Source organism: Tiliqua scincoides, chromosome 1 (genome assembly GCF_035046505.1).
Source record: "Tiliqua scincoides isolate rTilSci1 chromosome 1, rTilSci1.hap2, whole genome shotgun sequence".
Taxonomy (NCBI): Eukaryota; Metazoa; Chordata; class Lepidosauria; order Squamata; family Scincidae; genus Tiliqua; species Tiliqua scincoides.
In genome coordinates, this window is record NC_089821.1 from 299,815,200 (window position 1) to 299,827,948 (window position 12,749).

The 12,749-nt window shown below is 46.4% G+C and overlaps 1 protein-coding gene across 3 annotated transcripts in view; it reads right to left on the reverse strand.

Moving 5' to 3' along the window:
* The window catches only part of BEGAIN (brain enriched guanylate kinase associated), a 164,804-nt gene that overhangs the window by 81,701 nt on the left and 70,354 nt on the right, over positions 1–12,749 (reverse strand). For 2 of the 3 annotated variants that reach the window (XM_066612247.1, XM_066612249.1), the window contains one exon: positions 7,529–7,690. In XM_066612247.1, the coding sequence (XP_066468344.1) occupies positions 7,529–7,690 (162 nt within the window). Of the gene's footprint in view, positions 1–7,528; positions 7,691–9,318; positions 9,408–12,749 lie in introns of those variants that run through there. The other variant, XM_066612248.1, reaches the window with a different exon arrangement.

Here is a 12,749-nt window from a genome sequence, read left to right on the forward strand (position 1 = left end):
CCCTATCCACTCTGTCCATCCCCTGCATAATTTTGTATGTCTCAATCATGTCCCCCCTCAAGCGTCTCTTTTCTAGGCTGAAGAGGCCCAAACGCCGTAGCCTTTCCTCATAAGGAAGGTGCCCCAGCCCCGTAATCATCTTAGTTGCTCTCTTTTGCACCTTTTCCATTTCCACTATGTCTTTTTTGAGATGCGGCGACCAGAACTGGACACAATACTCCAGGTGTGGCCTTACCATCGATTTGTACAACGGCATTATAATACTAACCGTTTTGTTCTCAATACCCTTCCTAATGATCCCAAGCATAGAATTGGCCTTCTTCACTGCCGCCGCACATTGGGTCGACACTTTCATCGACCTGTCCACCACCACCCCAAGATCTCTCTCCTGATCTGTCACAGACAGCTCAGAACCCATCAGCCTATATCGAAAGTTTTGATTTTTTGCCCCAATGTGCATGACTTTACACTTACTGACATTGAAGCGCATCTGCCATTTTGCTGCCCATTCTGCCAGTCTGGAGAGATCCTTCTGGAGCTCCTCACAATCACTTCTGGTCTTTACCACTCGGAAAAGTTTGGTGTCGTCTGCAAACTTAGCCACTTCACTGCTCAACCCTGTCTCCAGGTCATTTATGAAGAGGTTGAAAAGCACCGGTCCCAGGACAGATCCTTGGGACACACCGCTTTTCACCTCTCTCCATTGTGAAAATTGCCCATTGACACCCACTCTCTGCTTCCTGGCCTCCAACCAGTTCTCAATCCACGAGAGGACCTGTCCTCTAATTCCCTGACTGTGGAGTTTTTTCAGTAGCCTTTGGTGAGGGACCGTGTCAAACGCCTTCTGAAAGTCCAGATATATAATGTCCACGGGTTCTCCCGCATCCACATGCCTGTTGACCTTTTCAAAGAATTCTATAAGGTTCGTGAGGCAAGACTTACCCTTACAGAAGCCATGCTGACTCTCCCTCAGCAAGGCCTGTTCGTCTATGTGTTTTGAGATCCTATCTTTGATGAGGCATTCCACCATCTTACCCGGTATAGATGTTAGGCTGACCGGCCTATAGTTTCCCGGGTCCCCCCTCTTTCCCTTTTTAAAAATAGGCGTGACATTTGCTATCCTCCAATCTTCTGGTACCGTGGCCGTTTTGAGGGACAAGTTGCATACCTTAGTCAAGAGATCTGCAACTTCATTCTTCAATTCCTTAATAACCCTTGGGTGTATGCCATCAGGGCCCGGTGACTTATTGATCTTTAATTTATCAATGAGGTCTGAAACATCTTCTCTTTTAACCTCTATCTGACTTAACTCCTCGGTCAGGAGGGGCCGTTCGGGCAGCGGTATCTGCCCGAGGTCTTCTGCCGTGAAGACAGATGCAAAGAACTCATTTAATTTCTCTGCCATCTCTAAGTCTCCTTTTATCTCCCCTTTCCCTCCCTCACCATCCAGAGGGCCAACCGCTTCTCTGGCGGGTTTCCTGCTTCTAACATATTTGAAGAAGCTTTTATTATTCCCCTTAATGTTGCTGGCCATGCGTTCCTCATAGTCTCGCTTGGCCTCCCCTATCACCTTCTTACATTTCTTTTGCCACAGTTTATGTTCCTTTTTATTCTCTTCATTAGGGCAAGACTTCCATTTATGGAAGGAAGCTTCCTTGCCCTTCACAGCCTCTCTAACTTGGCTGGTTAGCCATGCGGGCACCCTCCTGGATTTAGTGGAACCCTTCTTTCTTTGCGGTATACACCTCTGCTGGGCCTCTATTACTGTTGTTTTAAGCAGCCTCCATGCACTCTGGAGAGACTGGACTCTTTTTACCCTCCCTTTCAACCTCCTTCTAACCAGCCTCCTCATTTGAGGGAAGTCCGCCCGTCGGAAGTCAAGGGTTTTTGTTAGAGATTTGCCTGGTATTCTTCCCCCAACGTGCACGTCAAAACGGATCGCAGCATGATCACTGTTCCCCAATGGCTCAGTAACGTTTACATCTCTAACCAGGTCCTGCGTACCGCACAAAATTAAATCCAGAGTCACCTGTCCTCTGGTGGGCTCCGTGACTAGCTGATCTAAGCCACAGTCATTTAGCACGTCAAGAAATCAGGTTTCCTTATCGTGACCAGAACACAAATTGACCCAGTCAATATGAGGATAATTGAAGTCCCCCATGATTACAACCCTGTCCTTCCTTGTCACCTCCCTGATCTGTTTCCTCATTTCAAGGTCCCCATCAGATTTCTGGTCTGGAGGACGATAGCACACCCCCAGTATTACATTGCTGCACAAGCCTGGTAATTTAACCCACAGAGATTCTACGGTGGAGTCGGACCCACCTTCAATCTCTACTTTGCTGGATTCTATCCCTTCCTTAACATAAAGGGCCACCCCACCTCCAACACGCCCCTGCCTGTCCCTCCTGTAGAGTTTATAGCCCGGGATTGCGGTATCCCACTGATTCTCCGCATTCCACCAGGTTTCCGTTATGCCCACTATGTCAATATTTTCCCTTGTCACCAGACATTCCAGTTCTCCCACCTTTGCTCGTAGACTTCGGGCATTCGCATAAAAGCATTTATACACGGAATGCCCCAGGATGGGCTGCTTATTCGCTCCTTTGTCCCCGCATCCTCTCATTGTGCCAAACCGTCTATCACATCCCATCTCCCTACCTTTCCCAATTTCTTCTCCTACCCTGCCTTTGTCTTGTTGTTCTCTAACCTCCCCATCCTCATCCCATAAGGATGAGGAGTCCCGAACCGGATGCCCCTCGGCTCCTGTCGGCCTTCCCCCAGGGATTAGTTTAAAAGCTGCTCTGCCACCTTTTTAATGTTATGCGCCAGCAGTCTGGTTCCATTCTGGTTCAAATGGAACCCGTCCCTCTTGTACAGGCCCCGCTTGTCCCAAAATGTTCCCCAGTGCCTAACGAATCTAAACCCCTCCTCCCTACACCACCGTCTCATCCACGCATTGAGACCCCTGATCTCCGTCTGCCTAGCTGGCCCTGCACGTGGAACAGGTAGCACTTCAGAGAACGCTACCTTTGAGGTCCTGGCTTTCAGCTTCCTGCCTAAAAGCCTAAATTTGGCCTCCAGGACCTCCCAGCTACACTTGCCCACGTCGTTGGTGCCGACATGCACCACAGCCGCTACCTCTCCCCCAGCACTGTCTACCAGCCTGTCTAGACGAGAAGTGATGTCCGCAACCTTCGCACCAGGCAGGCAAGTCACCATGCGGTCCTCACATCCGTCGCAAACCCCCCTCTCTATGTTTCTAATAATCGAATCCCCCACTACAAGAAGCCTCCGACCCCCCTCCCACCGAGGAGTATCCCGAGTGCGCTCGGATACGGGCCCATCCCCTGGAGAAGGGATCCCCCCTAGGGGATTGTTTCCCTCCTCTCCAGGATGACGTCCTCCAGTCCCGAGACTTCCCACCCGGGCAGCCGAGGAGCTGCACGCCTGAGGTTGGGACGAAGCCTGATCGTCCCCGGAAGTCTCCCCACGGTCCTCCTCTGGCTGCCTGCGCTTCTCCAGGTCGGCCACCATGGCTTCAAGTGAGCGGACGCGTTCCCTGAGAGCCTGGAGCTCCTTGCACCGAGGACACACCCATGACTTATGCCCCAGAGGCATATAATCATACATGTGGCACTCGATGCAGAACACTGGATAGCCCCCACCCTGCTGCTGGCTGTCTGACTGCATAGCTTTTTTGTTGTTGTTTATTTAGGGGTCCTTTTAAAAACCGTACACTGGATAGCAGCCCTTTTCTCTAGGGAAGAGGAAGGGCAGCGTATGGGGCCCTGGCCTCCTCGCCCTGCTGCTGAACTCGCCCAGATGCTAAACTCTTGTGCCTTACCTGGCACTTAGTTCCCAGAGGCCACACGCATCTGCAGAGAGCCTCACGCGATGGCCTGCCTAGCTTTATACTCCTGGCTGGCTCCTCCCCCCTCCTTCCTTCCTGATTGAAAGGGGGCTGGCCTTCCCAGGTGAGTTTACAAAAGCTCAGGAAGGCAAATGGCTGCTGATGGGCGTGACCTACTCTGCAGGCTCCTGAATGGACTGCTTGGATTAGCCTAATGGGGCTCTTAATGGGTTGGGAATTGGCCCTTCCTAGGTCCTTTCCCTCCTAGTTCTGTTCTCTTAGGCTGGACTGTTTTTGTAACCTCAAGCTAGTTTTTATTTGGGTTTGTTTAATTATTTATTGCTCTCTAGATCCTGTGCACTTGTCCTTCTTGACATGTATTCAAGTAGATGTCCTTCTTGACATGTATTCCGAGCGAGGGCAATGGTTTCTGTCCTTACTCTGGTTTGGCTGTGGCATGTCATCAGGTAGCCTAGCCCGACTGATGAAGGGCCATCACAAGTTATTACAGGATGATTGGCTGGGAATAACTTGGAAAAGGATAATTGGGAAGAGGAAGGCCACAGAAGCAGCAGTGAGGGGGTGAAGATCTCCTTTAAATAGCAAAACATACACATAAGAACAGCGGAAGGGTTTTGCAGAACATTCTGAGAACTCTAAAATTCCAACAACTATTCTAAAAATGGTCAAAAGTGGATGCAGAACTTCTTAACAAAATGCGTAGTGCTTCCTGCAAGAAGAGATCTAAAATCAAAGTTGGGCCCCAGTTCTCTAATGGAAAGAAGTGAAATGATAAATCTGCTCTGTCCCCACTGCACACTGATGTGAAGTTTCTTTTCCAGTAACATGGCAAAAATTGTCTCTGAGAAGACAACGGGGGATTAGAAAATGTTCCCTCTTTTTAAGTTGAGGAGCCCTCGAGGAGTTTTGTTGTAGGGGTTAGAGAACTCAAGTGTTCAGAGAAAAAAATACTGCCTACAGTAAAAGTTATTCTGTGGGAAAGAAAACTTATCCAGGTGAAATTCCCTGAATGCATAAAACCACAAGCTGGGGCTCATTCATTGCTCAGAACAGAGTTTCACTCCTCTTCCTATTCTGGACTAGAGTGAAACCTTACCCATTGTTGATGTTGCTGGAAAGTATGGCAAGATTACAGTACATTAGCTCACATAATCCTGCCACATTTACAGAATATAGTGACTGGAACAAACAGCACCTTCTAGTCCCACCCTCTGACACTGATGTGCCCAATAAACAAACCCTGTGGCCAAGCATTTTGCTTTCATGGCAAAGGAGCTCTGCCTCTAGGCAGGTACCTCTCGTTGAATGAGATGTTTTTTTTTGGAATAACACACTTGCTTAATTAATACTGAAACCTAACTCTCAGCCCAGCTCAGCCCAACTGGCCTACGATGTATTCAGCACAGGGTTTGAGATGGATTCCGCACAACTAGGAGTAAGGGAATTTATTTCTCCTTACCCGATGTTGTGCAGCAGCCACCTCAACGGGGCTACTCTGATCTGCGCCAGCTTGGTTTAACACTGGGCTACTGAGGAGGGGGGTTAGGAACCAGCCTAAGTGCTGGAGGCTGGTCCCACCCCTCTCCTGGGCCTGGTCCACCCATCTTATGGCATGTTTGTGACAGCACAAGGGTTACTGTGGACTGTGCTCTCTCTTGCAAATTTTTGGAATAATGCAGTCAAACTTCCCATGCATTCCCCCATGTTTGAGGAAAGGCATGGCTTAAGGGTGAGTGTCAAGGAAGAATCCAAGGAAGGCAGACTAATCCGTCAAGTTAAGAAAGAGATGTAGCAGAAGGTCAGGGGCTTTAGTGGCTGCAAATGGCTTCTGGTGAAGGGAGTGCTGGGAAAGGGGTCAGTTCTAGTCAGCAAGCAACCGACCAATCTGCCTCACTTTCGTTGGTCAGACTCTGGGACAGTGGTGCATGCTCCATTTCCCTAACCTATACCATTTACATACGTTCTTACGGTAACCATATTCTTAATTTGCATGTTTTTGAGATATGTGCTGCTTTCCAGAACTGTAAGCCCCATATACAGTGAGAGGTGCCTATACTTCAAGGAAGCGAAAACCCTGAGTAATCAGACTTCCTGCTCTCCTTGAGTATGCAGGATGTGCCACCTTCTCAAGGAAGCACATGCCCACAAGGAGGCATGGGCAGTACGTATGCCAACATCAGGTTGCATGTACGGAAGCTGTTATTCAGTCAAGTGGTGGCGGGTTATGTGAGGACTACTGTTGTAACCAGAAGAGTAGAAACCCTGGGGCTCACTTGGAGTTTGTACTCACTGGAGCTCAACTCCTGAACCACTTTCAATCCTGAGTTCAACACTTACCAGGTGGAGATCACTGAAAAAAAACAAACAAAAACAAAACAACTTATAGTACAGGTGTCCCCTGTATCCACAGAACCTGCACCCGCAGTTTCATTTATCCATGGTTCACAGATTCCCACCCCCCATCATGCTCATGACTCACCTGTCTTCGTTTGCCAAGGCTTTGCAAAATGCAGCTTTTTTGCTCTGCTATAGAACATTGTGAAAATGAAAGTAAACACTGAGAACACTAGATGGGCAGCCCAATTCTGAGCTGCCCAGCGTACAGGGCTGCCGCGGCACCAGAATGGCTGCCATGGTAGCCAGCATGCAACCAGGCAGCTGTTGCAGGCTCCTTGAGGGAAGTTTCACCCCCTTCCCCTGGGGTACTGGAAGCAGCCCCACAATGGGGCTACTTGATTCTACGGCAGCTCCGGAGCTGCCGCAGAATCGGAGAGTCCCATGTCAGACTGCGCAGTCCCACATGGGGCTCCATCAGTCCTGTCCTCCTCTCATCCTGCTCCCTTCCCCCACCATGTCTCCTCCCAGCCTTCCGCCCGCTTTCTACCCACCTCCCCCTGGCCCAGAGTGTCTCCTCCTCACCTCCCACCACACCCCCACTCACCTCCCCACCGCCAGGCGGTCCGGGCATCTGCAGGGCAGCAGAACGTGGGCCTAGTGCTGGAGCTGGCTCTAGCTCTGGTGCCAGGTCCGCAGTAAGGGCTCGCAAACATGCGTTACAGCACGTTTGCGACTGTGCGCACTGGTGGTGAGCCAGCGCGCAGGGCTCTGGATTGGGCCCTTAGAGCTGCTAAACTAATGCTATAGGAGGCAAGAGAGAGAACTAACAGGAAGTGGAATCTAGTGTTCTCTGTCTGCTTCCAAAAAAACCTGCATTTTGCATAGCCTTGGCAAATGAAGAGAGGGTGAGTCATGAGCATGGTGGTAGGATTTGAGTAGGGTTCTCTGCTATCTGCAGTTTCCGGTAGCTATGGAAGCAGAAGAAACCTATACCCCGCAGATACCAGGGAACTCTTGGCCCTGGTAGCGGCTTGGAGACTGCTGGTCACATGATAAAGCACTCCTGATGGGACCGCTGTGTATAAAGATATAAGTTCTGTTAACATCATTGGTAAAGTTGGAAATATGGTTAAAACAAGTCACTGAAGGCACTTAGCAATTCTTGAAACGAACCAGTAAATGTCAAAAATGATTGCATCACAAGGCTTATTTTTGACATTTGCAGATGGGCCTGCTGAAAGTCATTCTTGTCTTGCAAACGATGAAAAAGGGGGTGTTTCTTTGGCTTAAAATAATGTCAATGAATGAAAAACGAACCGTCTCAGCTTCTCTGTCACTTTTTCAAGTTCTTCCTGAGCACGTCTCAGTTCTACTTCAAGATATTGGCGTGTAGAATCAAATTCTGTTTCAAGCATTTCCAGTTTGTGGGTTGTGTAGGAGAGACGCTTGCGTAGTTCTCCCTTCTGTTCTTGCAACGTGCTGGAAGGAAGAGACGGCAGTTTCGTTAACAGTTCTGCAAAAAATCCCACTGAAGCCAGAAGTGGTCTTAACACTTTTAAATAATTGCTTGTCACTTAGTTATGAGTAGTTATACTCATACTTTGCCACCTCGTGGATCAAGATCATAGCATTCTTATATGACTTTTGGAAAGTGAAAGTCATCATAAACATTCATTCCTGCAATTTAAACATGAACATATGAAACAAGCCAAATTCGATTGTTGGGCCATCTAGCCCAGTATTGTCCACTCAGATCAGCCATGGGTGTCCAGTATGTCTGGCTGAGGTCACTTCCAGCACTGCTAATTGAGATCCTTGAACTGAAGGTGCTGACAACTGAACTTTGAGCCTTTATCTTGCAAAGTACATGCTCTGTTATTGAGCTATGGCCACTTATGGAGCGAAACCTGTTCTGTGCATCTGTTTACCCACTCCTTTAGCTGGGGATAAGTACTGTCAACAGTAACATCATGATGATATGCTCAGCAAGGAAGATCCTCACATGAACAGCCCAATCCTATATAACTCCCTGCGTTGCAACGTAGTGGTGCCCATGCAACTTCTGCTGTATCCTGCGGGGGAGTCAACATATTGAAGCCTCCTCAAGGTAAGGGAACATTTATTCCCTTGGCCTGGGGTAAGCACCAGCAGACACTGTGGGTCAGCTGAGACCTGCATCAACCCTATAGAACAGGGGTGTCAAACCCGTTTTATACCGAAGGCTGAATGGCATTCATGATGCCTGCTGAGGGTCAGAAGTGATATCGTTAGGCAGGAAGTGATGTCATTAAACAGGTCACAACCAAAAATAAGCAGTTTTTCTCACTTAGGAACTCATTAGCTGCAAATGACAGAAGAAAAAATACGCAAACTTTGATCATATTTCAAGACATGGGAGAGCCCCATTTTCACGTGGGCTGCCCTTTCAGCAGTAACTCCTTAGCACTGCTCAACAGCTGAGAGCCTGAGGGCCAGATATAAAGCTTCTGCGGGCCGCATCCGGGCCCCCGGGCCTTATGTTTGACACCCCTGCTATAGAAAGTCCATGTTGACCAGATCTGGGAAGGGGATTTGGCAGGCAACTCCGATCTGCCCCCTGTCCCAGACCCCTCAATGTAACACTGAGATTGTTTTGTTTCCTTCACAACACCAGATCACATAACAAAAGTGGTGCTTATTTTCTGAGTGAGATCGAACTGGATATATTAACATGGCATGTAAGATGCTGGAACTGAACCAGAACTAGAAACCACAGCTCAGCGGTTGGGAATCTGCTTTACAAGCATCAGATCCCAGTGCCTGACATCACTATGTAGGTGTACCATACTGCCAATATTAACCCATTTTTGCCTAGCCCACAGGTATACACATTTGGTCCCTGTTGCGTATATGCAATGCCAGGCATAAATGGCTTTAAAGCACTTTTAAGACCTACTGATTTCAATTGAAGAGAGGAATATTAAAACTTTAAGTAAATAAATAAATGTAAGAATGTGCTCAACTTTTCCAATTAAATGGGACATTCAAACCCCTTTGGGTTGTGCTTTAAATTTCTACAGAGGGTGGCATATATCAAAAGTTCTGTGTTTGTACAGAGCTTGGTTCACCTTAACTTTGGCCTCATTAGATGTATAATATTTGGAAAGAACCCTTCAAACTTAGGTGATCTGCAAATTCTTTCACTTCACCATTTTTTCCAAGTTTCCATAGCATTTAGCCTTTCTCATTAATTTCTTATTTCTTCAGCGGTTTGGAGGACACATTAAAGTGGTATCTAGAGCTAAGAAAAAAGCCAAAGAAAAAGGTTAAGCTCTGTATGCCTTTCTCACAGATAACCAACTGAAAATCAAGGAAACCATCCAAACTCAGTTTGCAATTTCAGAGTGGCCAAAGTAATGTATGATCTCAAAGTATCCTAGAATAATAATTAAAAAAATCCCATAGAACACGGTAATGCTGCCAGTTTCTCTTTGATGACAATGACATAATGGTGAGGAACCCTAATGACAATTCCAAAAAGCATTCCTTTCTTAATAATTTCTCCTAAATCACTTTCCTCCCACTTGACCTGGTTCAGAGTTCTGTGCATATACCCATTCGTGTCAATGCCAAGGATAGATCTGTGTGCAATCTTCACTGAAATCATAATCACTGAAGAGAATGCGGAAGGCTTCACAAACTGGGAATACAGCCAGTTGCTCTTATTTGCGGATTTTCTACTGGCAAATTCGTTTTTTCCATGGGCAGCAAGCTTGCCACTTACGTTGTGCCATTCATGGGCTGTTCTCAACTATCTGCGGTCTCTGCTTCCTTATTCGCTGGCTTCCTGAATGCAGCACAGACCTTCAGATGGCTGTAGAGACCTTCAAAATTGCACCCCCCAACTCGCGCAGAACCTTTTAAAATGGCAGTGGAAGGTTTCCCATGGCCATTTTAAAGGGCCCTGTGCAACTTGCATGTGCCATTTTTAAGGTCTCCACTGCCATGCTATATTCTGCCACGCTGGTCTCTGCTGGATTCTGTCTCCGCTGCTGGCAGGTGTTATCCCTCCCCCTAGGATCAAAGGTTCACCATCCATGGATTTGCTATCCACTGGGGTTTCTAGGAACCTAACCCCAGCATATAACAAGAATAGATTTTATATGGGCATTGGAGCTTCAGTAGCCACCAGGATACATTGGACTGGAGGGAAAGAGAGTATTCTGGAGCCAATTATTTCAGAGCATTCAATGACGAGCATTCAATAATTCAGAGTATTGAATGAAGCATAAACCCAAGAACCAGTTCCTGATCCCTTTGTAGTGGCCTTAATGCAAAAATGTGATAGTCTGGTTCAATGCAGAAGTTTGCATTGGAGCCAAACTACAGTTAATAAATGTGTAATATACTCTCCCACCTTTCTTTCTCTCACTCATTTTGGTAAATAATGTGTGGGGGGCCATGAAAAAGCATGCAAGTGTGTTGTGTATATGGGAACTTTAGGACTTTTCTCTCACTGTGGTTCCAAACCTGATCACCAGCTCCTCTCCCTGGTCTCATTTTTAATAAGAAGCTTCCACTGACTTTCAGTTAAAGGAGAGCTGCAAATCACTGATTTGCTGTGACTGTAAAACCACAATCCTGGAAATAATGTTTTGCTGACTTAAATACAAAAAAGAATCTGTTATGTTTGTAATGTATGCTGACAGTTGTGCTCCACTTATTGCTGGAACAAAGCTAAGACATTTTGAGAGAATGAAGTCAAGTATAGAGAACAAATCCTCGACCATTAAATTGTAACCCTGGTTTTAGAAAAGAAAACCCAGGTTTTCTGAATGGTGTCTCAGATCATGCATAAAGACTGATGTTGTCAGGGTTGATGGAGGGCCTGTAAGGAACTGCATGCTGATCCAGGGCAGAAATGCCTAATGGGTAGCATTCTCACTACTTTCTGCTCTATTCTCTGCCCTGTTTGGATGCATAGCTGACTGGGGAAAAGCCTTGGTAGATGGAATCTGCTGCCACCAGTCCAGAAAATCACCCTGGGCAGAACCCCTCTCTTAGAACAATACTGAATCTCAGGAGTCTCTATCAAAATCCCTCTCACACTAGTACCTGCAGGGCAGGAAGATGTGACAATCCACTATACATCCCATACCACAGACCATACAGACTGAAGGTTAAACTGTAAAAGGTTTATTAGAAGTCCAATAAAAGAAAAGGGGGATAACAAAACCAAATGAACAAGAGAATAAGGAGAATTGAATTTGACAGAAAAGGGCTTAATGTAATAACACTGGCTGCCAACAGATGGCAAAGTATCACCCAGTTTTGGAGAGACTGTGGCCTCCACTGTCTCATGTCCCTTCCTCTCAACTGGAGAAGTGCCATCTGTGTGACACTTGGAGTCTGGCACTGACTAAAGTCCAGGTCATTTCAACTAAATGAAGTATAAGTTTTCACTTCTTTAATTGGAGCTTGGGTGGAAAGAAAAGCCGTGGAGAGTAGTCTTTGGGATGATAAATTGTAGGCATGCAAGAGTTTAGCACTCCCATAGGTCCATGTTGCTGTAAAAATGGGATCCCCCCTACTTTGTGATGCAAGCAGATTATCCTTTTTCAGATGTTCCATGAACGTACATGTATTGTGGAGGAAGAGCGGGACTCAAGCCCTAGCTTTGTACATTTATTATAAGATCTGAGAGAGTTCCCCATGTACAACTGTGTGCATGATCAGGAACCCTTCAAATCCCACTGCCATTTGTCTATTATCTGAAAAGGGTTCTGGGTTTGAAGAAATAGGACTCTCAGCATCACATGGAGTTTGAGTCTCAAACGTTGATTACAGCAATCACAGTGGGGGTGGACGCCAAAGTATTTATTTATGAATCACTAATATTTATGAATAACCAAAAATATATGAATTATCCTCGGCAACAAGGCAGTATGGTAATGAAACCTCACCCACATTAGCTACTAGCTTCAAATAAATTCTGTTGCATTTCAACTGCCAGCAGCATTTACTCCAATATTGCCAACTTTGCTGTCCAGACACTGTAGTCCCTATGTACTACGGAACTCAGCAGCTGATATGGGTGATAATGTTGTGAAAAGCATGATTCTCTGTAGCTCAAGCTACCATCTAAGGCACAGGAGTAGTTCAGGCTGTTTTTCTTTGGGCCAGTTGACAATCTCACATTTAGATTGCTTTTGGTACTTCATTTGGAAAGCAAAGATAAAATCAGCGGTGTAGCCAGAAGGGGTGCAAAGCACTAAGTTTTGTAGGGAACCTCACCGCAAAACTTAGTGCTTTGCACCCCCTCTAGCTACGCCACTGGATAAAATAACAAAGTGCAAACGTTGCACAAGAAGTGAATATAGACATATAATACTTTGCCTATACATGTTTATATGCTGCCTTTCTTTAGACTTCAAAAAAGTGTTAAAGAGATTGAGGGAACATAAAATCAATCTGAAAATTATTAATAAAGACCAAATGGTGAAAATGTTAAATGGTTTCAAAGACAACACAGATTTGGTACTCTTGTGAGGCTTTTCTG